Raw genomic sequence first — 26,513 nt, 5'->3', positions numbered from 1 at the left:
CTTACTTATAGGAAAGACTCATATCCTCACTAAAGTTTTCTATAAGAATAATAATATTAGCTATGATACCTACAATTTATTGTCTATTATACACCATGGATCTCTGACATGTTTGTCTTACAAGCAACTTTTCTTTTTTTTTTACTTTTTTTTTTTTTCTGAAGCTGGAAACGGGGAGGCAGTCAGACAGACTCCTGCATGCTCCCGACTGGGATCCACCCAGCATGCCCACCAGGGGGCGATGCTCTGCCCATCTGGAGCATCGCTCTGTTGCAACCAGAGCCATTCTAGTGCCTGAGGTAGAGGCCACAGAGCCATCCTCAGCACCCAGGCCATCTTTGCTCCAATGGAGCCTTGGCTGCGGGAGGGAAAGAGAGAGACAGAGAGGAAGGGGGGGTGGAGAAGCAGATGGGCGCTTCTCCTATGTGCCCTGGCCAGAAATCGAACCTGGGACTCCTGCACGCCAGGCCGACATTCTACCACTGAGCCATCTGGCCAGGGCACAAGCAACTTTTCTTTTTTTTTTTAGGAGACAGAGGAAAAGTCAGAGAGAGGGATAGACAGGGACAGACAGACAGGAACGGAGAGATGAGAAGCATCAATCATTAGTTTTTTGTTGCGCATTGCAACACCTTAGTTGTTCATTGATTGCTTTCTCATATGTGCCTTGACCACGGGCCTTCAGCAGACTGAGTAATTCCTTGCTCGAGCCAGCGACCTTGGGTCAAAGTTGGTGAGCTTTTGCTCAAACCAGATGAGCTTGCGCTCAAGCTGGCGACCTCGGGGTCTCGAACCTGGGTCCTCGGCATCCCAGTCCGATGCTCTATCCACTGCACCACCACCTGGTCAGGCACAAGCAACTTTTCAAGGCATAAATATTACTCTCATTTTATATATGCGGAAACTGAGAGTCATGTGTAGTAATCTGTTCCAGCTCATCTAGCCAGTAAAGTAAAGCTGGGATTTGAATCCAGGTCCCTGAGTGCTAAGCCCAAGCTCTTTTTACTACACCATGCTGCCCCCTATGGGATGAGCCCACATTTCAGTACTAGTTATTAAAAATATTGGTTATTATTAAGCTTACAAAATTGGAACTCTTATAAGCTATAGCTGTGATTTTCAACAAGTAAAAATAGATATTGGAAGTTTTAACAATTCTTATGGCAAATGGGTTGAAAATCACTGAGCTATAGAATCAAGAAAGATGTTTTGAATGCCATTATTTTAATTGACTAGAAAAATGGCCTAGTGTCAACATGTCCTAGGCAAGAACATTATATTGCCTTTGACTAGTATGCTTTCTCTGTATTTATAAACATAAAGATGTTTTGTAGAAATTGCTGTTAACCGACCCATCTTTTGCTGTAAGCATTTGCCATGTAAATTCAAACTTACTCTCGGGTGGAGGTGGCTTGCTAGAGATCCCCTCCAGCTTGTCTGTAAGTTGTCTCCTGCTTGTTGTATCCACGATGATGCCAACCTCCTTGTTTGGTCTTAGGCTCTGGACGCTAGTGTGTCCACGGTTTCCTCTTCCCACCTCCACCCCAGGACCCTGGCGCCATGTGGCTGGGACGTTTGCCTGAGGACGTTGTTCCTCGTACTCAGGTGGGCTCTCCATCCTGCCTCCTTCCTGTCGGCCCCTGCGTGCTAGAGGCCAGGCCTGCACTCCTTCCTTCCCTGGTTTGGGTCAGAGTCCCCCCCGCTGGCTCAGCCTGCACTTGTTACTGTACCAGTTTCCATTCTGCACTTCTGAAGCCTCGTCCCTGCTCTGTGTCCTTTTGTGTCGTGGACACTCGGGGTAGTACTGGACGGACTCTTCCCTACCCCTGAACGGGGCTGCGCTGAGGGTAATGCTTGGTTACTACCCCTCCACTGCTTCAATCTGTCCCCTCTGTGCCTTGAGACTCGTACACCGAGCAGTGTCTCCCACTGCTGGAGGGGCCAGCGCCTCACCACAGAAGGACTTCATCAGTGAAGATGGGGCCACAGATCTGGTGACAGAAATATATACAAAACTTGAGCTGGGCTTGCTTACCACTGACAGCCTTTCTCCTGTGCATCTCTGGGGACGGGGACGGTGACGGCAGACAGTCTATGTGTGATGACGTAGAGCTGATCTTCTTCAGGCTCTGCTCTTTGGAGGGGTCTATCAGCTTGGTGATGGGCAAGCCAGACATCGACTGTTTGTATCTTGCATACTGTAGAGCGTCCATAATCCATCTCATTTCACGCCAGACTTCATCTGTTTGCTTTGCAATATAAGGAAAAAAGACACTAAGTTACCAAACCAGTGACGAAATGGAGGAAGTTGCCCTGACACTCTGAGATGATACATTTTCTACAGTATTGGTTTTGAGCAAGAGTTAAAATATTTTCAGTGTAGGTTGGCTAAATCAGAAAACACCTCTTTACAATCACTCATGTCTTGTATATTTGCCTGAGAGGCCGTATCATTTAATGCAAACAGCAGAAGAGCTGGGTTCCAGCTGGGACCCCCCCCCCCCCACTTACTACTAGCTCTGTGATAATCTTGAGCAAGTCACTTGACCTCTTTGAACCTTGGTTGTCTTATTTGTGAAATGTGGACGAACATTTTACACCTTTTACACCTCATGAGACTGCTGTGATGATTGGGCGCAATGATGCATTTGAAAGTGCTCTGTGAAAACTACAGGGTACATTTCTGACACACAGGGAATGTTAACTCAGCGTCTAGTGCAGTATTCCTCAGTAGGATGTTACGGGAAGGCATATGATAACGTCTGAATTTCAGAATAGTACTTGAGGAAAAAACTGTAGTTTTAGTTCTATGGTGAACTGTAGTAGAAAACACAAAGCATTACTGGAATATTCTACTAAGCAGAGATTCTTGAATTTATTTTAATAGAAAAGAAATAACTTAAATATTAAACATATTTCTCACATATAAAATAAATTATTCTAAAGTACAGAATAGCTTAAATATTGTACTTTATTCCAGGTAATTTAAATATCCGTACATTTCTAGGGTAGCCCATTTTAGACATCACTTCTGGGTTAGCCTGGTAATGTAAAAGTCACTCATATTTTTGTGTCTAACTCTGCCAGTGATAGATCTTCCCCAAGTTCTTCCTAGACACTGGCTGTTCCGACTCTCCCCAAGGCGGGGCTGTCAGTAACACGTATTTTTCATGGGGCCCTGGAGCTGGTGACAGGCTTTGTATCTGATTTCACTGGGTGCCTTTGGCAAGCCATCAACTTCTTCAGGCACATTTACCCAAGTGTACGGTGAGGAGATGGGACTAGAAGGTCAAGGTCACTTCCAACTCTGACACCTGATGATTTATTTTTGAAGGACATTTGGACAGTTAGTGTCACTCCACTTCCAGGTAGGTGTTCCTATGTGAATACTGCAAGGTTAACTCTCTGACTATAGATGTGTCAAAGGTAAGGGACTGCTCAGTATTCTAGTTTATTCAAAATTCCTTCTTCGGGCCTGAATCTAGACTGAAAGTACTCCTTAAAGGATCTCCACCAGCCTGGTGCTTCCGAGAGAGTAGAGTCTGAAACTGTGACAGGCGGCATGTTTAGAGGGACGGACAAGCAAGGGTGAACTGGTGAATGGCCCTGCCTGGTTGATAGCCACCTGCCTTTGCTGTCCAGTTCTGCCCTGTCCGGAATATTCAGGGCTGGTAATGAACACATCAGTGGGAGCTCCAGGCTTTGTTAGGCAGGGAGTGGAGCAGGAAGCCCCCCGGTGGGCAGGCCCATGAGGAGGCACCGGCCTTGTAAAGGGAGAAATTCGAATGGAGTTCAGCTGAACTGGGAGTCCCAGATAAGACTCAGACTGATTTTCTTGATGGGATTGTTGCTCTCTCATTTGGCTTTCATCAGTTCTACCTTCTGTAACATACTGTTGTCTCAGTGTTATTTTAAAGGCACTACATGATTGTGGACAGCTTCTAGGCGCCTGCCAAGGCAGGGGCTGAGCTTTTGTGTCTGTTACTCTTGGCTGTGCAGAGTAAAGTAGGTACTCCATAAGTGATTGCTCGGTGAATGAATGAATGAATGAGTGAGTGAGCTAGTGGTTGCCCGATTCTCTAGATCTCTACCCTCAAACAGAGTTATGATGAGGATTAAGTATGATAATGTAGATGAATACACTATAAGCTGTATATTATAAATTTTCAGTTGTTGCAATGACAGCCATAATTATTATACTGGGCTGAATGTGGCCTCCCAAAAGATATGTTCATGCCCTAATCCCTGGCATTTGTGACTGTGACATTATATGATAAAAAAGTAAATATTTCCTATATGGCAGAAGATGTGATTAAGGATTTTGATAGGAGTTTATTGTGGATTATCTGGGTGGCCCTAATTCCAATCCTAAAGACATCCTTACAAGAGTGAGGCAGAGGGAGATTAGGCAGACAGAAGAGAAGGAGGCAGTGTGACCACAAAGAGACAGATTGAAGTGATGTGGCCACAAGTCAAGGAATGCCAGCAGCTGTAAGAAGCTGGAAGAAGCAGAGAACGGATTGTCCTGTGGAGCCTCCAGAGGAAGCGTGGCCCTGGGGACACCTTGATTTCAGATCTCTGGCCTCCAGACCACGAGTCTATTTCTGTTGTGTTAAACCACTCCGTTAGTGGAAATATGTACAGCAGCCACAGGAAACTGATACAATTATTAGTATAACTACTTGTTCTCTTCCGAGAAGATTGTTCCAGCCTTCTTGCTGAGCATGGGTAGTGAGATTTAGTGTAGAAAAAAATTTTTAATGATATGTAGAAACAATGTTTACTTCTTCATTTTTGTCAGTGGTTCAGGGAGGAGGCACTGCCTGAAGAGATGAAAAGCCGGCCTGGGAGAAGCCCGTGGGCCGAGTGGGACGGACTTAGCTAAGTAGCTCTCAGAGAAGTACAATTTTCACCCATTTTACCTTATACTGTTGATCTAAAAATAACTGACAACATAATCCCCCTGATTTTAAGGTCCAAATTCAGCCTCTAAAGACTTGCTGACACGTTTTTAAAAAGAAAGACCACGAGCTCCCTGGGTCTGCGGGTTGAAAGTTCTGCATCCATTTTCACCCTGCCCTTTAAAAAGTTTGGTTTTCATCCCATAAATTACACCCCTTTCTCTGTACTCAGGCAAGATAATATTTTCATTAAAATGTAAAGGTGATTGGTTTTCTCAGAGCCCAGTTACAAGGTGCTTGAGGGGATGATAGATTGGCTATATTTAATGAGCTGTGTTTCTATTACAGCTTAGGAGCATTTGAAGCATTGCAGTATATAAATTACCGCCTAATTGCCCCTTAGGCTTTAGCAGCTCAGAATCTGCCCAGCCCCGAGTCTCTGCACTTGGACGTTTCGGCTGCGCGTGCTGTCTGTGCAGCCGTCCACCTTATCTGCGCTTTCTCCACCTCCCGGGCCCAGCCCCCTCCTCTGGCTGGGCTCCTTGGCTTCTTCCTCGCTGTATTTACATAGACTCCCTCGCTCTTTACAGTGTTTGGTTTGTGTAGTAACTTCGACACTGTCTTAGATCTGGAATCGTACAGATGCTCTCGTGGCTGGCGGTTGCCTCTGCAGATTACGGTGTGTGGAGGGCTGAGCTGCGAATGCCAATGGGAGTGGCTACAGCTGGTTTTCATTCTAAGCGAGAGAGGGAGAGGAGGGAGGGAGAGAGAGAGAAGAGGAGGAGAGAGCGGTTGAGAAGCCCAAAGTAGATAAGGGGATAGGTGACATCTCATTGTCTTCAGTCAGCGAGGGATCTACGCAGTGTGGAACAAGGCGTTCCGCTGGAGACTGGGTGCGGAGAGGTGGTCTGCTTTCATCTTGGCCAAGAGTGATTTTTTTTTGAACCCTTTGGAAACGACTTTTATCCATGTCCACAGTGGCTGGGGAGACAGAGAGTAGGTAGAGGGGCTCTCTCTCAAGCGACCTGCTTTGGGAGACAAGAGCAGGTGAGAACTCTGTAGAATTCCTGGGCTGGACTGTCTTTGGCCGTCCACTTAATGGCATGGTGAATGGAAGGAGGAAAAGGCGTTGAGCCCTGGGCTGGGTGAAGGAGGAGGGGCGAGTCAGCCACCAGGGGGGAGAATGCGGTGGGGAGCCCCCGGGGGGCTTGAGGCCGGGACGGACTGGAAACGCGGACTTCTGGTTGGATGAACATACTGGATGTGGGGAGGCTTACGCGGACAGAAGCAGACACAGAACCAGGGCATGGTCCACAGCGTGGTTCTCAGAGAACATCCGTGGTGTGAGAGAAGTCATGGCGTATCAGAGTCAGCCAGGCCCTGAGGAAGCTCTGGTCCAGTCCTTCCATGTGACGTGGGAGGACACTGAGCCACTGGAGAGCAAGTAAACTGTCCGGTTCTCCAAGGGTTACCAGCGGGAGTTCCGGCTGACCACGTATGCTGCTCGCCTTCTGGTCCTTGTTCTTACTGAGCTCATCTCCCCGTGTACAGGGTCCCAAAGAGAAGCCCGTCTCTCCTGTTCTCCTGATGCCTCCTCTGTCCCTGTCCCACCCCTCGCCCCTCTCTGTGTTTCACTGTGGTTAGAGATGAAATAAATGATAGAAATGTTTTGAATTTTTAAATGCTACATTCCCAGATCAAGAGAGCAAGCAGCTTCTTAAAAGGTTTATTTCTTTAGTGGGAGATCGCCTGAGCTATCTTATTTACACGGAGAGAGGCAGGACAGGATTCGTCTGCTCACCACTTCACAAGTATATTACATTGTCTTCTTCCCGAGTCCTTAATACACTCCAAACCTTGCACACTCACGTTTCACAGCGTTTCCCCTTCTTAGTCACAAGTGAATGAATAAATGAATATGTAATTTATGACATGGCTCTGTGCAGGCATTTCACTGAGTGCTTTACAGGCATTATCTTGTCAAATTTTCTCAGTTACCCTGCGAGCTGGTGCTGTTACTAGCGTTCCTATTTTTCCGACGACGAGAGAAATTTATTTGGCCAGTTTATAGCATTTTTTCATCGTAGGGCTTTAATTCTCACCTGGATGGTTCTAATAGTTTTGTATCTGGTTTCCCTGCATTTATCCGCCTTCTCCTTAAATCCAGGAATGATATGCAAATTATGTAGTGATCATGCCATTGAGACTGAGCGTCTACTAGAAACAACCAGTGTGGCCATCCCAGTGCACTCGGGAGGGCGATCCTGTCCTGTCGAATCTATCCTAAACAGCCCTGAGAACTTATAATATACCTTTTCCAAAACTCTGGCCAGGTCCCTATTGTCTGCAGAATAAAGAGCAAATTTCTTAAGCCAGCCTTTTCTAAAGCCCCTGTGGACTGATCTCATTGCTACTTGCATTCCTTCCCAACTTCTTCCTACCCCTTCCCGCAGTCCATGCCTCAACCAGTGTGATTCCCGCCCCTTGCGGCAGTTCAGCCTGTCCGTCTGGGCCTCGCTCAGAGCTTAGGTCAGGTACACGCTCCGTGCAGCTTTCTTATACCCACAAATATAACGTCATTTGACTACTTTGTGTTGATACAGAACTTCTATTTTTTTAAACTTTTGGCACCTAACTTGTTTCACAAAGTGTACTTACATACATTTCTTGTTTCCCCTCATGGCTTTTAAACTCTTTAAGGTCAGGGACTATGTCTAATTCAACTTCGTATCTCCCTTACAGTGCCTGCCACCTAGGTCTTCAACAAATATTTATCAGGTTGAACTGAATTTATATCATCATGTTATTTATCATGGGGCTGCTGCTAGTTGACTCATTCTGTGAATTAGGGGCCTGCAGGCAGGAAGATCCTACGCTTTCGAGGTGATGCCAGACTAGATCCAGCTTGTCGTGGTGACTAGTTGGTACCCCTGGCAGAACACCCTGAGGTTGTCACTGTACGGCCTTTCCAGACAAGACCATGGGCAGGGGACACCTTTTCTGACCTCTGTAGCTGCACATGAACGGGTCAGCTCTGCCAGAGGTTCAGAGCGCGAGGACTCCTCAGTGCAACTAGATTTGGGTTAACACAGACTAGCGGGCCGTTTCCTTCTCCTGTTCTCTGGGGTGGGAGTTCATTAGCACAGTGAGTCTGGCGGGCCTGGCGGTGGCTCCCAGGTCAGAATGGCCTTCCTCTCACTACTTCCCGCGGTGGGGACTTGCCTGTCTGCCTGGGAGACGCTGCTGCCTGCACAGTGGCTGGTGCAGCTCTTATAACTGCAGTTCATCCAGAGCTTTCTCTTAAGCCTTTGTTTAAAAACGCACATTTCCTTGAGTTTAGGATTTTAACCAGATCAGCAGGCTCCTTGCACACCGTGGTCCTGCAATCTTCCCAGACTGCGGTTCTTTCTCGTGCTTGTCCCTCAGCCCCTCCCCCCCCTTGCCCTCAGAAGGAGCAGACTCTTACCTGCATGAAATCTAACACTTGCTGGTGTCTTTGTTTGGCAGCGGCAACCTCGCTGTCGGAGATCGCTTCCCTCAGGGACTGCTGGGTGTTCAGAGAGTCCAGCTCCACCAGGGCAGAGAGGCGGCAATACAGACTAATAAATTTCTCCCGGTAGCTGCAGAAGTGCACTGGAGAATGGACAAGCAAAATAAAACGTTTAGATCTGGTAGCAAAATAGAGAAATTCATACCTCAGAGAAAACAAGTCGAATGAAAACATGATTTATTAATCCTATCAGTGGAAAATATTAAGCCATAAATAAATTATGAACGTGCTCTTAAGGAGCCAGTTGTCTGGCTTGAGTCAGACAGTCTTCCCTTTAAGGTTCCCGGGGTCCTGGAAAGGGACGTGGAAGTGCAGTGGGCTCAGCTGCAGTTTGTGATGTTCAGCCCTAAACTTGGGGCTGCTAGAAAGATGGATACATGTGTATGTATATGTATACATGCATATGTATCATAGAGAAGCCATTTATATACTGGGAAAATAGGTTTGCTCATCACTTTAAAGAAAAAAAAACATAACAATTTGAAACTTAGTTGTGGTTTCCCTGTCTGATTTCCAGTATGTATTTTGTATGCTGCTTTTCCAGGCCGGAAGTCCCAGACGATGTGAGAAATGGCTTTCTCAGGGTGCCTTTGGTCTGATGGGAAAACTTCCCCGAAGATCAGGTATGAGGGCTTTGGGTCCTCTTCCTGCCTCTCCGCTCCTCGGCACCCCTGGAAGGATGGGAGCGCCGATGCCCTCAGAGGATAAGGGCCAGAGGTCAGGGCCGGCAGTCTCCCCTGCCTCCCCGCCCAGGAGCAGGGAGAGCGGAGCCTGGGGCAGCGCAGAGAGCGTGGATCTCCCTGCTTGTCTGATGATGTAGCCTAACTTCGGGAGGCGGAGCGCACCCAGATTCAGACCAGTGGGGGCCAGTGTCTTCCTGGCCACTGTGGAATTTGGAGACACACTCCCTAGGAACTTGACTCTGTAGACTTCTGACCTATACCAGTGCATCCATGCTTTGGAAATAGGGCTGTTTATAATGCAACAAATATGTGGACACATTTTCATTCTGGCTCGTGAGTGAAGAAGTTCAGGGAGAATAGCTAATGACTTCCCTTGGGCCTCGTGGCTGTTGATTCCTGAGGCTGAGACCTGGCCATTTAAGGAAGCTAAAAGCCACACCTTAAAATGGGGTATCTCACCTGGTCATCTCCACACCTCACAGAGGAAGCCCTGCTTCTCTGCAGATTGAGAAATTTCTGGGACTCTACAGTTCCCCTGTTACCATTGATTTCCTTTTAGGATGGATCTCAGGTGAGTTTAAGGGCTCCGTGCTCTGTTCCTCATATGGAAGGAGCTCCTTTTTGACTTCGAGATAAAATCTAAACATCTTCTCCCGATCAGGACAGTTTCTGCGACCCAGGACTTGGATGTATCTTCAGTCATCCCCTTCTGTTAGGCGGCCACTTTCTGTCTTTCACTTCACTCGCATTGACCCTAAGCTTGGTCAGGCAGCACTTACTACAGGTCCTTCTGTACTTCCGTGCGTCTGAAACCTGCCTTCTCCTCACCCTCCAACACCCTTCTCTAGCGGCACCTCCAGGTCAGCCTCATCGGATAGTTAATGTCCGCTCAGTGAGATCCTCTCTGGTACCTCTTCCCGGGGGGGCACAGTTAATTTCTCTCTCTTTTGTGCGCCTAGGACACTTATCCTGCTTTATTGTAATTATGTGTTTACTTGACTGCCTTGGTATTAGACTGAGTTGAGGGCAAGAACCATGCCTCCTATTAATCATTTTCTCAGTGCCTGGAACTTTGTAGCTTCTCAGTCAGTGTTGATGGACTGAATGAGCAACAACAAAACGCGCGCCCTGACCTGAAGAGGGTGGACCTTTCCCCGTCTCTGCGTCTGCTCTGCCTCTCAGTGCTCACTGTGCTCCTGAGTCCCTGTTCTGAAAGGTGTGTTCCTGGGCTGTGCTAATGACTGGCAGTCTGCAGGAAGCAGTCACCATTACGTCACAGCTTCCTCTTGACACTTGTAGCGTCTCGTCATACCTTTCGAGGAGGGATTCTATCCTGTTAGTACTTGACTGATGCCCTCTCTGGGCTGCAGAGTGAGGAGAGTGAGGTGTTACACAGCCTGCCTTTCCAAACCAAGCTGTTAAGAGAAAATCATGTCTTTCCCCTTCTTTCTAAACTACAACTTGGAAGGTAGGGAGAACGACTGCACTATTAAAAGAAGCACTGTTGGTCTCATCTGAGCTCTGAAACACCAGGGTGCCCAGGACTTTCTCTTGCTGTGTCTCCTTGTAGTGGGCGTCTTGGATGAGTGGGTGGCCTCGCAGCGCCCACACCGCCTGTGCCACTCACCGCAGTGACCTGTGAGGACCTTCCAACTGCGCGCTTCACTTTCCCGCGCTAGTGGTTTTTATCTGGAGCCTTTAATGTTACTTTAACAAATGTTACTTTAACATAGTCTTTTGTGGTTTAGCAATGATACATTTGGTAGCCATCCCTGAGGAGGGGAGGATAGGCTGGAAGCTTCTAATTCTTTTCTAATGTGAATCACATGCACTTCACAGACAAAATGGTATAAGGGTACAATAATGCATTACTGGGACCACATTACTAATTTGTTAGTGATTTACAAACTAAGACGAATCCCTGTGGTGTTTTCTCTGACCGTTTTTGATATAAGATGGTGACAGACTAGCATGCAGTTGGCATCCACACCAGAAGCCAGATTTGGCGTCTAGTAGAGTGGAGAGCACTCAGGCTGGGTGTCAGACGGTGCTGGGCTTGAACCCTAGCTCTGCCCCTTACTCCTTGCACGTTAGTGGGTGTGGAACCTCCAGGACCCTGCCTCAGGTTTCTCCTATTTTAGGGATAATAATGCCTGCCTAGGATTAAATAATATGTATATAAACTGCCCAACACAGTGTGTGGTACATATCAGATACAAAGTAAATGTTGTTCACACTTCTGTCCTGACCCCACCAGGGAGAATGAGACATCTGGTAGTTAGACTGTTAAAACAGGACTGAGATTAGAATATTCTCCCTAAAGATCTCTCACCCAACAAAGTCCTGATCAGTCTGGGTCATGCAGCCTAGCTTGGAGGCTAGGAATCAACAGGATTACTTCCTGGGGTCATAGTTTTAGTGCCACGAGCCTTTGCCAAGGTGTCAGAAAGAACCTGGGCACAAGATGCCCCACTAAAGCTCCCTGGTAGTAAATGGGCTGGCAGCTGGAATTCAGGAACCAAATCCTAACTCATGAAAAATGGGCACTAGCAACGAGGGTTGAGACCGTGCCATTTCTTGTAAGCCTGTGGCCTGGATCCCATTAGGCTCAGTGCCTGGGTATTCCACAGGCACCTCAGAACTCATCATTTGTCACACTGAACTCATCGTCTCCCCCCGCCCCAAACCTGTTCCTCCCCCCGTGACTCCCGTTTGGGTAGATGGCAACGTTAGCCACCCCAGCACCCTATTCAGACTCTCTGGCTGCTCCATCTTGCTCTCCGACCACATTAAATCAATCATGAAGTCCTACTGATTTAACTCCTCCACTCCCCTCGCCTCTGCACCCCCACTGTGGTGGCGGCCTTGGCCCGGGGTGTTCTCACTGCCCACCCACCTCTTGTCTCACTGCTTCTAGTCTCGGCTCTTTCCCTCTCTTCTGCAGTCCTTCCTCCACAGAACTGCTGAGAACCAGTAAGAACATATCATCCCTTCTCTTAAATCTTTTAATGACTCCCCTTGCCTGCCGGATAAAGTCTGTCCTCTTTAGGATGGCTGAGGTGGCTCTCGGTGTTTCTGACCTTTTTAATTTTCAGTTTCATCTCCTGTCACTCTTCCTCAGATGCCTTAAGCATCTGTCACAATAAGCTACTGAGAATGTACTTAATTAGGCTCCATTTTCCTAGGTCTCCAAGCCTTTGTGCATGCTGTTCCTTCTGTTTATGGTGATTTTTTTCTCTTTTCTGCCTTTTTTTTTTTTTCCTTTTTGGAGTATTTATGTATTCTTCAAGGCCTAGCTCAAATATTCTCTCTGTGAGAAAGGACTAGGTGTCTACCCTCTGAAACTGAACAGCCTGCCTCTTAGAAGAGTGCTTTCCCGGTATTGGGAGTGTGGCTGTGGATGTCTGTATTCTCTGCCGGATTCTAGGCTTCTGGTGGGCAGATTGTGTCCACTAATGTCCTTCTGCCTAGCCCCAGCATAGTACTTGGCGTAGTGGAAACTCAGAAAATGTTAAATGAAGGGTATATCCAAGTACCAATGTATGGAATATGTACATAAGGTTTCAAACTAGAAATTCTCCAGGTTTGGCACTGTCCGGTTGGCTCAGTGGTAGAGCATCAGCCCGGCATGTGGATGTCCCAGGTTTGATTCCTGGTCAGGGCACACAGCAGAAGTGACCATCTGCTTCTCTACCCTTCCCTTTCTCTTTTCTCTCTTTCTGTGTCTCTTTTTCTCTCCCACAGCCATGGCTCAAATGGTTTGAGCGAGTTGGCCCTGGGCACTGAGGATGGTTCCATGGCCTCACCTCAGGTGCTAAAATAGCTCAGTTACTGAGCAATGGAGCAGCTGCCCCACATGGGCAGGGCATTGCCCTGTAGGGGCTTGCTGGGTGGATCCCAGTCAAGGAATCTGTCTCTCTGCCTCCTCTCCTTTCTCTTAATAATAAAAAAAATTCCCCAGTTTTAAAATCTTGCTAGTCCAATCAGTATGAATTATAGGCCCAAAGAATCAATAAAAATGAGCTTTCCTCATCATAGAGCTGCTGTCAATTTTGACTGCCCACAGGGTCAAGGCAGGGCAACCTCTTCAGTGCCGGCTAGGCGAAGTCTCAAGAGGCTGCATCCCGGACAGTGAGGGCTCCTGGTGCTGCTTTTCCTTTCGTTTCTGAAGCAGCATAAGTAGGGGCCCCTGTCAGCCCCCAGGCGCATGCTTTACTACTGCAGAGGAGTGTTAGCCTGCTTTCATCCCCAGGATGGAGGAGTGTCGGCCCTCCGGCGGCAGAGGGGCGTAGGTCTGGCCCGCACCACTCGGCCTCCGCGCAGCCCCGCTCCTCGCGCTAGCACGCACCCTCCTGCGGGACAGCCCTCCCCACGTGCCTCTGCAGAGGAGTGTTAGCCTGCTTTCATCCCCAGGATGGAGGAGTGTCGGCCCTCCGGTGGCAGAGGGGCGTAGGTCTGGCCCGCACCACTCGGCCTCCGCGCAGCCCCGCTCCTCGCGCTAGCACGCACCCTCCTGCGGGACACCCTCCCCACGTGCCTCTGCAGAACGCTGCAGGGGCTGCTGCAGCCCAGCCTGTATTCCAGAACGCGGGGGCTGAGCTCTCGACCACCTTGTCCTTGCTAGGTCTGTGCTGTGCTGGACTCGGCCAGATGCAGTTTCCACGGCTGGTTAGCAAGTTATTTATGATTCACTCAGGCCACTGGCAGGAACCCGGCCAGCTTGCCGAATCCCAAATACTTCCCTTGGGATTGGGATGACTTACACTAGTCAGACTGAAATACAGTATAATGCTTTATTCTATTAAAATTTACATAGTCCCATAGTTTTCACCTTTTCAGGTTTTATTAGAATGTCTCCGGTTGTTGATACAATTTTCTGAGTTCTGATTGAATTTCCAACAACCTTCTCTTTCTCAGCAATGCTTAGTGTCTGTGTTGAGCTTTTACTCTGGACCTATCTATGGAAGAAAGAAGTCCCTGCTTATAAGAAACATGTAAAAATTGCTTGGCATTTTTCTTAGAGGGGCCTAGGCCACTCGTGCAAACTCTTAGACGTTCCTATAGAAGATGTTATTAAGCAACACTTAGTAGGCTGTGGTTATCTGTTCTTAGAAAGCTCTGATTACTTGGGGGTAAGATTCTTATTGAGGCTCAGCAATATTTAAACAATTATTGCTGGTGGTGCTGAAGCGCAATGAACAGCGTACTAGAGTGTATTAATTTCCTGCTGCTGCCAACCTTGCTCCTGCCCCCTAGAAAAGACTAACAGAATTTTGTATATCAATGGGACTAAGCCCAACCAATGGGTCTGTTCTGGAAACTTACATGGTCTTCATTAATCACCTGGATCACCAATGGTATGGTGACCAGTGAGGACCCAGGGGCAAGGAGGTATGTTTTATTGTAGGAAGCAACATCATAAAGTTAAGAACTGTTGAGAGCCAGGTTTTGACCTGTGGCCTGGTTTTCATGGATGAATAATAGTATCAGATGGGCTTACATTGCTTTTAGTATCAAGAAGAGTAAGGCGGGTCAAAGAGATAAGCACTGTTTAATTCTATTAGTATAGTAACCACATCCCTCGTTCTGTAAGTTTGGAAAATGTTTTTGTCTCTGTGTTTGAAGCAGTAAGTACCGTATTCTCCACGTATAAGACTCATATATATATATATATATATATATATATATATATATATATATATATATATATATGACACATCTTAATTTTGGGGCCCGGAATTTGAAAAAAAATGTATCATATAAAGTTATTGAACTCAAGTTTTATTCATCTACAACGAGCGTGAAAACAAGCACGGAAAAAGTGGGAAATGCAAGTAAAAAAATCTACTACCACTATATAAGATGCACCCAGTTTTTAGACCCCAAGTTCTTTGAAAATGGGTGTGTCTTAGACATGGGGAAATACGGTAACTTCAGGTGCGGCCCCTGGGTTCCCTGCAGCAGTGTCAGCAGAGAGCCCCACTGGAAATGCAGATGGTCCGGTCCTCTTCCCAGACCTCTCTGGGGTGGGGTTCAGGAATCTGCGTTACTAGCAAGCTCTCCAAGTGATTCCTATGCACATTCAAGTTTGAAAAGCACTGTTCCAGTGTATCATATCCTCTGGTATGTTTTCTGTGGGTTTTCATTTCAATAGGTGCCTTGGCCAGATGATCCCAGTCATTGTCAAATGAATTTGGAAAATGCTGGGTTAAACAAAAGCTTTTTAAATTTGGGGAGCACTACCAGACTTTGCAGAGCTTTTTAATATGTTACTCTGCTGCTCACAATTCTCCATTGGAGTCCCAATGCACTTAAAGTAAAATCCAAGATCCGTACCGTGGCCTGTGTGGCCCCACATGATCTGGCCCCTGTGGACTCCCTAATCTCATTTCCTGTCTCTGTTGCTCTGCTCTCTACACTCCGCCTGCATTGATCTCCGAGCCGAGCACACTGTTGCTTTAAGGCCTTTGCACCTGCTGGTCCTGTTGCACGGACTCTCAGATCTCTGCTCAGATGTACCTCAGAGAGGCCTTCCTGGGTCACCACATACAAATTGCAGCTCCTGTCACTTCACTCCAGTCCCTTACCCTAAGAGCTTTCTCCATAGCTCTCAATACTGTCTGACAGTTGCAGTATTATTTTTTGTTGCTTGGTTTACTATCTGTCTACCCCACTAGAATGTAAATTCCATGAAGTTTGTTCATTGCTGATTCTTCGGTACCTAGAATAGTGCCTGGCACATAGTAGGTTACTTAATACATATTTATTGATGAATTGATTAATGAACAAATGAGTGGGGAGAGGAAATTGTACAATAGGGAGTAACAACAGTGGGACGAAGCATGGCTGTGGGGGAACAGTGCCTGAGCCTCCAGACAGTGGAGGACAGAGAAGCTTGCAGAGCTTGGTCATCCAGGCTCTCGGGAGTCATGTACCATTATGACTGATGCCAAATTGTGTGTGTGTGTGTGTGTGTGTGTGTGTGTGATTTTCTTTCTATCCTAATACAGGGCTGTTACAATAACCTCTGAACTATTCCCCCAACCCTGCTTTCAGTCCATCGTAAACAGGTTCTTTAGCCTGACTCTGAAGATACTGACCAGTACGGCCACAGCTTGTCCATGCAGATCTATGCCCACTATTCCCTCCCGTCTCCGTGATCTGCCAAACTGGACCACTGTTCTTTACGTGACTCTTTCTGAGTGCTTATATTCTCATGTCTTTGCTCGCTCTGCTCTACCTGACGAGAAAGCTTTTTTCATTACTCGTGTTTGTTAACATCCTGTTCATTCTTTAACACCCACAGCAATAGCCTCTCCTCCAAGGCAGCTTTCGGAGATTTGAGAAGATGTGCATTCTTTAACATCACTTAGTACTAGTGGTCCTGGCGCCCTGCCTCATTCAGTAACCCTCTGTGTTCTTATTCTGCGCCTACCACTGTACTGAGGGCCCACGGGCTGAGCCTTTGTCTTACTAATCTCTGCATCTCCACATTAGGCACCCAGGGTACATATTTAGTAACCTGAATCGAAATGCCTTGATCCACACTATATTTTGTAACAGCGAAACAGTTATATCATGGACCCAGAATGTTCTCTGGGTGGGAACTCATTAAATGGTCACATTCACATCCAGGCCTCTGGGAGGGCCATGGCCAATCAATTGGCACAGAAAAAGTACAGAAAGGTCAAGTGACTGACACTGCCGTACATTAGGCAATAGGTGAGCCAGGACTCGCACACCCCAGACTACAAACCTGATACAGGCGTCCCCTAATAGCCCCCTCCCCTGGGAAACAAACACATTGCTGTGCATCAGCGTTTGGGCATCTGCGCTCCTCGAAACAAGGGCGACTGAGAGGCTCAATCCACTTATCCCCCGAGGGCAGATTCAGATTCAGGGGCCCGAGTCTCCATGAGGCATCAGGCGGTTGCCTTGTCTGCTTCTAAGTTTGGTGGCTGGGGAGCCATCCAAAGAGAGCGTGTCTCCATTCCACCCACCTAGTCACTCTCCCTCCCACGAACGCTACAATTTATTTGAACTGATGAAACTCTTGCCGATTGCCTCTTACTGGCCTGTTACAAGGTGAAACATGTGAAGGAGACAAAGCCTCTCTATTCACTTCTCTGTGGGCAGCAGGGGTCTCTGCAGAAATAGGGGCGCTGGAGCCCGAGCTTTTCGTTTCTGCAGGTCGGGACAAGATTTTCCTGCACTCGGAATCCCACACACCGTCACAGGATTGCACCCTGAGAGAGCCTGTCCATTTCTCCAATGGTCTGCTAGAGTTTTAGTCTATTTAATAAATCAGCAGTAGTTAGAGTTATAGACTTTTTTTCTCCAAAGTGATACACGCTCTACATTTTAATTTCAGAATTTTTTTCCCAGTTGGAGAGAGAGGAGAGAGAGAGAGAGAGGAATGCTTTTCATGAAAACATCAGTTCTTGTATTTATGTTTTAAGAAAGCAAAGGGGAGGTAAGCACTGCAGCCTGATAACTGGACTTTCTGTTTAGCATTCCCTCCTCTCTATTGGGCCTTAGCGAGGGTTCAATAATGATTGCTCAGGTACATAGTCTTGGAGCTTTGCTTTCTCTCAGACTTGTACACAGTTCTAGGAAGGGTTGTTGCCAAAGCCATCATGTGATTTACTGACCCTCCACTGGGACAAGGGGGAACAGATAGAACTTTGTGATTTTATTATAAGGGGGCTGGGTTAATATTTCTAGGTGAAACAAGGTACTATACCGAGTTCAAACATCTGAAGAGGGAGGTTAAGAAACCCTGAGTGTGGGGTGTAAGGATTATTCTGTCCTGGGGCTGTACAGACGTCGTCTGAGGCAGGGAGCAGGAGAAGAAAGGACACATTGTGACCCATTTCCAACACCTCCTGTGTGTAGAGGCGGAAGTGGCCTGCCTGCAGAAGGACACGCGCGGAGGAAAAATAGGAGAGTTACAACATGGCACTTACATAAACAACACCAAACTGGCATAAAACATCTAACAGAATCACACGACTTCAAGCTCGGAATTTTTATACAACATAAATATTAGGGTTCAGCCCATTTAATAATGCTATATAAAATCAAGATTTAAGGCAGTAATGTTCCACATAAACTCTGAAAACAACATTTATGCTTCTTATAAAAGCAGAAAATGATTGCATTCTGTGGGCTTTTCAAAATGATGAATATAATTACATGAAGCAACAAAAATGGATTGAATTAAAAATCCACTAGTTTCAATTTAAGTTGGTTAAGGGGGAAAAATGTAGTTTCTGGCCAAGGACTGAAAAAATTTTACAAGAATCAAAAAAAAAATATTGTATGCACTTTCAGGCAGTGAGGCAGCGCTCTGCTCACGTGTATATGCAGCCCAGGAGTCACCAGTGAAACACGAGCTGCCTCAGACCCGCTGGGCTCCAAAAGCCCTTCACTGGTGTCGCTGTCACCAGCAGCCTGCTCGTTCTCTCCTCCTCCGATGCCCGGCCACCCCTCAACAGTCCAGTTGCTCCCGTGGTGTCTCTATGGCACCTCGTGCAATTTGTTCTTTGTCAGTTTGGGCTGTTTGGGACCAGCCTCGCAGTATTAACGTAGAATTAGAGCACTAACCCAATAAGAACAATCTCGGAGTCACCCCTCATTCCTCTGCCTCCATGGGTCAGAGGCCAGTACACGGTCGTCTCCTGTTATTTGAAAAGAGACAGTTCCTCCTGTAATGGTCTTCGTGTTTATAGGCTCAGCGTGGCTCATTTTGTGTGCGTGCGTGCGTGCGTGCGTTAGGTGGGAGTAGAAGGTGAAGGGAGGCAAAAAATAAAGAACTAAAGCTAATGCTACAGCATGCTAACTTACTAGACAGAGCTAGTTACACCGTTATCATTCTCTCCTATTCCAACATCTGTTCGTGAAATTGCTTGTTACTGGCAGTTAGAGTTCTACTTTTTGACTTCGATTGAATTCTCTCTGGAAAGATAGGATGGCATAACCTTGGCTGTTGCTATGAACTATACTACCGTCAGTCTTCTGTTCTTAGATACAGCATTTGCACATCTAGCTAGACACTTATTCATTTCCTCATTTATTTTCCTTGCTCTGTGCTGTCCTGAAGCTGAGACTTGGTGTTTCTTGAGGGGGGCTCACCAGTGATACCTCCTTGCTCACCCAGAGCGCAGTGAGGGGGTCCCGGGACCTTGGGAGAGTCAGTACAGAGGAGCTGGAGGAAAGGCCCGAAGCGCAGCCTGTGGCTACTTGTAGGCATCAAATTCAGAGTGTGCTTGTGTGTGGAAAATGGTATTTAAATCCATGCAACCGAACATCATATATATATATGTATATATATGCACACACACATACATGCATGTATATATGTATATACTCTAAGCAGTTTTATGCGGTTTCCATTAGCCATGAAGATGAAAGTGGCCGGGACCAGTACCTGGTGCGGAGCTATATTGACCTGCTGGAGCAGAGCTCTCACTGCCGTCTGCAGCTCGTAGGAGAACAATGGCACGGGGCAGTCAGGAGTATGATCCACACTTTCCACAGACTCGGAGCCAGAGAGCTTTTGGATCCATTCCCACTCCTCTCTGTATGTTGAGTCAAGTTAAAATTAGAAATACAACAAAAGTTCAGAACACAGCTCAGAACAGTTTTAGTGTATATGTCCAGAGCCTGGATAACCAATCTTTGCTGGTACAATTTATGATATTTGAACTTTGAGCCACCCAAATGGACTTTAAAATGAGTTTTTTTTTTTTTTTTTTCTAATTTATGTTTAGTTCACTTATCAAACCACCTATATATACTTCAGGAAAGCTGGTCTAATTTGTATCTGTTTTTTATTTTGGAGTATTGGAGTTTTTAGATATTTTGTAATAATTTCCCAACTGTCTTCATTTTTCTTCCCCTGACGATCTCTGTAAGTTCAAAGATCTTACATTTTGCTACAGGGGCATCTGCTGGTTAATTCAGCACTTGGGTAACCACAGGACTCTGGTCCAAGTCAGGCAACAAACCACAGGGCACATTTCAGCCCTGGCCTGTTGTCATCGCGGGGACTATTTTGGTTTCTTTCCCCTTCCAAAGCCCTGAGGAGAATCACAAACAGGAACGCCGGACAGTGCAATACAAGGAACCTGGGCCGTGGCCCTTTCAAACCAGTCATGAGCGTTTCATTCTGCAGGCTCTAGTATGCTCCTAAGGAACTCGCCCAAGTGTCCGCAGAAGGGAAGGGAAGAAGAAGGGTGCTGGGAGGAGAGCACATCTGGTTGATCCCTTGAAGGCTACTCTTCAAAAGCAGCTTAAAAAGATCAAGAGATAGGCCTCTTGGGCAACATGGTTTCTACAGGTATTTTAGCACAAGTCTCTAAACATATTCGCTTGGCTGGGTTTCTCCGCCTCCCAACTCTTCGGGGAACAGCAGCATGCTCTCAGAAGCAGGCTAGAGAGGAAGGGGAAGCCCTCCTCTCTGGGGATGGAAAGAGAGGAGGCGCTAACACGTGTTCCCACTCTCCTGAAAACCCCTCGGGGTTTCCCCAATGGCTTGTACCAGCTGGGGCTCCAATCTGTGGGCCAGAAAATGAAATTGATTGTGACATGAGCATTTCATCAGAAAACACTCTCTTTCAACCAACTACCCTCTTAGAAAAGTTTCTGTTTTCAAGATATCTGTTTCAGTTCCCACACTGGAAAGGACTATGGAAAATTTACCCTTTGTCCCAATAAAAGACAAAATATATCAAGATGAAATCCTCCTTCAATCTGGGCATACCGTTGGCTTCATAAATAATTGAAATCTCTGAGAATCTGCTTGGGAACTGTTTCTTTTCTCCCATCACTGCTACTGAAGCAAATGAGGGGTTCTACTTGGCACAGGCATACAAGCACCTGAAGGAGAACACTGAAAATAGCATCCGTATCAGCTGAGAAAACTAAGGACCAGTGAGAGCACCATGAAGTGTCTCCCACTAACTGATTGCTTTAATCAATCTCTAAGGATGGGGAGGGGGAACTGGCAGAGTGAAGGAAACTGGAATCTCCTGTAAAAACGAAACTTGGACCCTTGGCAAGAGGAAATTAGATGGTGTAATCTCAAAAAGATAGAGACTAGATGTTTAAGATACAAATGTAGAAAATGGATGAAAGTAACCATTGCTGAGTCAACCCACAGATGAGCCTCTAACTCAGGGGTTGGGAACCTTTTTGGCTGAGAGAGCCATGAACGCCAAAATTTTAACATATTTTAAAATGTAATTCCGTGAGAGCCATACAACGACCTGTGTACGTTAGGCATTATCCAATAAAAATTTGGTGTTGTCCCGGAGGACAGCGGTGATTGGCTCCAGCCACCCGCAACCATGAACATGAGCGGTAGGAAATGAATGGATTGTAATACATGAGAATGTTTTATATTTTTAACGTTATTATTTTTTTTATTAAAGATTTTTCTGTGAGCTAGACGCAGCCATCAAAAGAGCCACATCTGGCTCACAAGCCATAGGTTCCTGACCCTGCTCTACCCTCTTGGGTAGGACTGAGATCAGTCATGTTGATTGTAGAAGCGACCACCAGATGGCAGACTTCCAGTCTAGGTGTAGTTGGTAAGAGAGGAGAGAGTGTGGCAGCGAGGGAGTGTTTGACGAGACCACCACCGTCCTCATCTTCACTGTGAGCAGCTAGTACGTAATGAACACAGTGCGACACTATCATTAATCAACTCGCCAGGATTTGAGATGACCAAATCAGAGTCTGCTTTGGTTAAATAAATCCATAGAGCTAACTGGGATTTGGGGGTCTGCTTTGTACTCTGAAGCCTGAAAAACTGGAGAGTCCTTTTTCTCTGATCTAATCTTTCCTTTCCTTTAAATATATATATATTTTTTCATGCTAAGCACAAGTCAGTAGACTTTCAGAGGCCGGCTAGAGGGCTAGTTGTACAGCTGAGCCTGATTACCAAGATGGGCGTCCTTCCCAAAGCTGGCAGGGCGGCCCACCCCAGTGCCCGCATGGGGCAGTCCAGTGGCTCAGGCCTTGCTCATCCTTTTCTTCCCTAGAGAATCAGAGCGAGTGTAGAAAACACACCAAGTCCCCAGGCCAGAGGTTTGGGGAAGGGGCGGTGGGGGAAGGGGTCCTTTAAGATTAAGGGGAAATCCTTGCTCTATTAGAACCTATTTCCACAGTGATATTTAAACAAATAGTGACAATAGGCTGTGAAGAAAAGATACTGGAAATAGCAATGTTGAAAGCAGAAGGCACCTGTGCATTAACCAGCTGGGCATCAGTGGCCGCGCAGTGGATAATCCAGAGGGGGAAAGGGAGGGAACTGCCCCCCTTTTAGTGGCCACACAACAGCACCAGCCCTCCTTGTCCTAGTGCTGACACGCGGCTCTGCCCCCGCCCTCCGCCCCCCAGCCTGCGCTGGCTCCAGAGGACAGCTCACCGTAGAAACCGTACTGGGACGCATCACTCCGCTTTCCTCCTGACGCACCAAACCCATCACTCAAGCCATTGTTTCATCACAAGGAAAATCAAAGCTCCTCACAACTTACTTGGAAATGTTATTGTTCTCACGGACCTTCACGTGGCAGAGAATGTTGGGCAGCTTTTGGGTAACCAGTACTTTGATCTGATCCACAGAGCTACAGAGCTTTAGGTAGCCCAGGTATAAGCCAGGGAGGAGGCGCTGATGACTCCTTTTGTGATAGGAGAGGATGTCCTGTGGGGTGAAGAACAAAATGAAACCCGTTGAGAGGCAATCTCAAAACTTTTTTCTTTCTTCGGTGTAACACGTGAATTAAAGGAGCCGCAGCTGAGTCTCGAGGTGAGATGCCTGGGATTCCACCACGGAGGTCGGGGACAGCCAGTCCGACCTGCAGGAGAATTATCCTCCAAATTTGGTAATCGGCCACTAACATATTTTGCATGCTTATTTTCCTAAGATTTTTGAGCAGGGGTAGGTGTGTGGGTTGTGATTAGGAAAGGACTGGTGGTGATGGTGGCAGTTACTAAAGAAAAATAGAATTGATAATGTGTGTCTTTGGAGGGGTTACGGCGTAGCTGGGGAAACAGACATCCACAAGTGTGAACGCTGACAAAGCAGTGCAGGAAGCCTCACTGTTTCAGGATAATTGGTGTCAGGAAGAATCTATTTCAGATGACACCACTTAGAATAGGATAAAAATTTTATAGTGAGTAGAAAAAAGATTTGATTCTTCATCATGAAAAATGAAACAAAGTATAATAACAGTTCTCTTTATCTTATTAATATTTAAGTTGTAGCTATACTTACTCATTAATTCTGAAAATGAAGAGAGAATCCAATATTGATTCTTCCTTTGGCATAGTTTTTTAAATACTAAATTCTGCAATAGCCGAAACACTGTCTCATATTTGACTTTCACAACGAAGCAGGTACTTTTTGCAAGAGTTTGCAAAAGTTTCATATATATTTTTTTCTTGGCACTTAAAATGGTTTTGATATTCTAGTCATTCTCCTATAAAATCCTTGTTTCCTTTATGTTCTTCCATTGTTAACTGATCTACCACCAAATTGTAACTAACTTTGCACGTGGTCTGATGAGGTCTCCACATCATCTTCATCAGCCTCACAAAATACTGTATCTTTTACGAGATTTAAAAAGTTACTTTGTGCCTGACCAGGCAGTGGCGCAGTGTATAAGAGCATCGGACTGGGACGCAGACAACCCAGGTCCGAAACCCCGAGGTCTCCGGCTCGAGCACGGGCTCATCAGCTTGACCATGGGTCACGGGCTTGAGTGTGGGATCATAGACATGACCCCATGGTTGCTGGCTTGAGCCCAAAGGTCACAGACTTGAAGCCCAAGGTCGCTGGCTTGAGCAAAGGGTCACTCACTCTGCTGTAGCTCACTGGTCAAGGCATATATGAGAATGCAATCAATGAACAACTAAGGAGCTGCAACAAAGAATTGATGCTTCTCTTTCCCTTCCTGTCTGTCCCTATCTGTCCCTCTTTTTATCTCCGTCAAAAAAAAAAAAAGTCTCCTTGTAACCGCTTTGCATTGTATTGTCACAGGGCAGTCTTCCACGGGCAGCAGAGACGGAGGCGAGTTGTTGGTGTAGCTAAGCACAGAGGGATGTTTGAGTCGAGTCTCATTTATATGTGGTCAGCTCTCTAGTGAACAATTTCGGTTGTGGCTTTAGCTCTCCTATATGACTGCAGTAACTCAGATAACGAGTAATTGGGAAGACAGTTCCCCAGCCCCTCATCTCAGTAGGTATGACTTTGTAAACATTGGGGCAGTGCGGGGGTGAAACAGAATTAAGAGTTCTGAGTCAGGTAACTGATTAAAACATTAAAGGATTCCTATAGGCAAAGGATTCCTATAGGCCAGAGGTTAGCCTGATTTTTCAAAGGGGGTAAACAAGGAGGGAATCAACTCTACCACTAAATGTAGGGAAGGTGAAAAGAAAGACAAACATTCTACCTGTACAGAATTCTGTGTGGAACAGAGAGGTAGTGTAGCCTCCCTGCCCTGTTCTCTGTGCAGCGATCCCTCCTCTGTAGAATTAACATCTGCAACATCTACTATGTGCTATTGTGTATTGTCTCCTTTGTCGCAGCCTTTACCAAACATAATGAATTCCAGGCTCTACAGGAGATGTCGGGGTTTCAGGTAACCTGATAAGATCACTGCTTTGGAAGAGATCAAGAAGAGTGGTAAACATATAATCACAGTATACTGTACTGAAATTAGTTTTATAACAGAGACAGTGTAGGCATACAGAGGAAGGAGTACTGAATTTATATTTTTCTTATTTTATGCTCTTTTTTTGAACTAGACTATAAAATTAATGGTGGTGGTGTTGTTGTTTTTAATTGCTCTGTGTCCTTGGTACCCAGTGCTAATATGTACATATGTAATAGGTGCACAATATGTGGAGTGAGGACAGTTCCCTAAAACAGAACACATGGGAAGAGCAGAAGAGGGACAGAGTAAGAAAGGCTGCCATCAGGGTCACAAATGGTCATGTGACTAGTAAGGACAGAAGAGCAAAGGCAAGTAACTTAAGATATTTGGCCCAAAACCCCCAAAACAAAACAGACTAGAAGAAATTTGATTTCATGACCCAAGGGGGAAGGAATGTTTTTAGTATCAGGAGGTTGATATAGCTTAACTTTTACTGTCTTTTATTTTGTCTCTTCAGAACAGATCACAGGTAAGCAGTTGAGTAGAGGAACCTCAGTCGAGGTGAAATTTTGAGACATGAACAAGGTAATCAAAGAGAGAACTGGTTAACGAGAGGACGAAAACCGGAAGTATTCAGGTCAGGAGGATCTGATGATATGCACCCTGGGGGTACTTGCTATACAAGCAGATGTCGCCACAAACCCACAGGTCATTATTTTTGAGAAGTGATGGAGAGCTAGAAAGTCCCTGAAGACGAGGAGAGGGAAAACATGCCTCTCTTTGAATCAAGACGGGAGAAACACAGTAATTAAAGACCACCAACTGATCGATCTTTGCGAAAACAGAAAGAACCATAGAACAATCAGTTTGCAGTCACTCAGGAAATCCTGAGACATTCAGTAGGAGTCAGCATCATTTTGTGAAGGGCAAATCAGACAGAGAATTTTAATTTGTAACAGCAAAAGATCAGGCCCCACAGAGCAGGGAGAAATCTCCAGGCTCACCGGTTTCGCTAGATAATCTGGAAAGAGTAGACTTTTACCCTGTTATTTTAATGAAGGGAGTGTCCAGTTTGAAGATTTGTGAACGATGGAGAGGGTGTGGGAACAGTAGACTTACTGAGTGATGACCCAGAGAGGACTAGTCCTGAGGGGCCAGTCTTTTCAACTTCTTTATTGACATTCCAGACAAAGAAGTAAAAAATGTGTATCAAATTTGTGGGTCCCAAATTTGGTGTGGTTTTGATTTTTCTGGAAAATAGTAATAAAGCTCTGAATGACCCTATGTATGGGAAAAATAAGCCTATCATAATTAGGGTTGAAACTTAACAAGAAAATGTGCTCTTAAAGACTCCAGCTCGTAGTACAAATCTAGGATGAGTATGCGGATAAGAGAAAAACACGTGGGAGTCGGAATTGACCACAAATAGAATGTAACCTGGGAACATTCTGTGGTTGTGTAAAAACCAGCACCATTCTGGGGTGGAGGAATTTACTCTTTCGTTCAGTGTGTTCTTTAAAGACTATTACTGAGCATCGACGATGTGTTTTCCTGCCTTTACATAGTAATTTTATCCTTTATTAGTCAGGACCTTTTGGGGCCTGAGAAATGCATGAGAAGAGAAGGAAGCTGTCCCAGTCACATAACCTGAGGACGCTAGAAAGGCCCCAAACCAAACCAAATGCCTGTGGATTTATATCTTGCCTCCCTCGACCAC

At 46.2% G+C, this 26,513-nt stretch overlaps 1 protein-coding gene across 1 annotated transcript in view; it reads right to left on the bottom strand.

Moving 5' to 3' along the window:
* The window catches only part of ANKFN1 (ankyrin repeat and fibronectin type III domain containing 1), a 348,145-nt gene that overhangs the window by 16,050 nt on the left and 305,582 nt on the right, over positions 1-26,513 (bottom strand). The window contains exons 15-19 of the mRNA XM_066366429.1: positions 22,676-22,842; positions 19,564-19,714; positions 17,878-18,046; positions 8,368-8,534; positions 2,036-2,249 (exon numbers count right to left, since the gene is read on the bottom strand). Coding sequence (XP_066222526.1) covers positions 2,036-2,249; positions 8,368-8,534; positions 17,878-18,046; positions 19,564-19,714; positions 22,676-22,842 — 868 coding nt within the window. The remainder of the gene's footprint in view (positions 1-2,035; positions 2,250-8,367; positions 8,535-17,877; positions 18,047-19,563; positions 19,715-22,675; positions 22,843-26,513) is intronic.

The sequence above is a fragment of the Saccopteryx leptura genome, chromosome 2 (assembly GCF_036850995.1).
Source record: "Saccopteryx leptura isolate mSacLep1 chromosome 2, mSacLep1_pri_phased_curated, whole genome shotgun sequence".
In the NCBI taxonomy this organism is placed as follows: Eukaryota; Metazoa; Chordata; class Mammalia; order Chiroptera; family Emballonuridae; genus Saccopteryx; species Saccopteryx leptura.
This window is presented reverse-complemented; position numbering and strand designations above follow the sequence as displayed.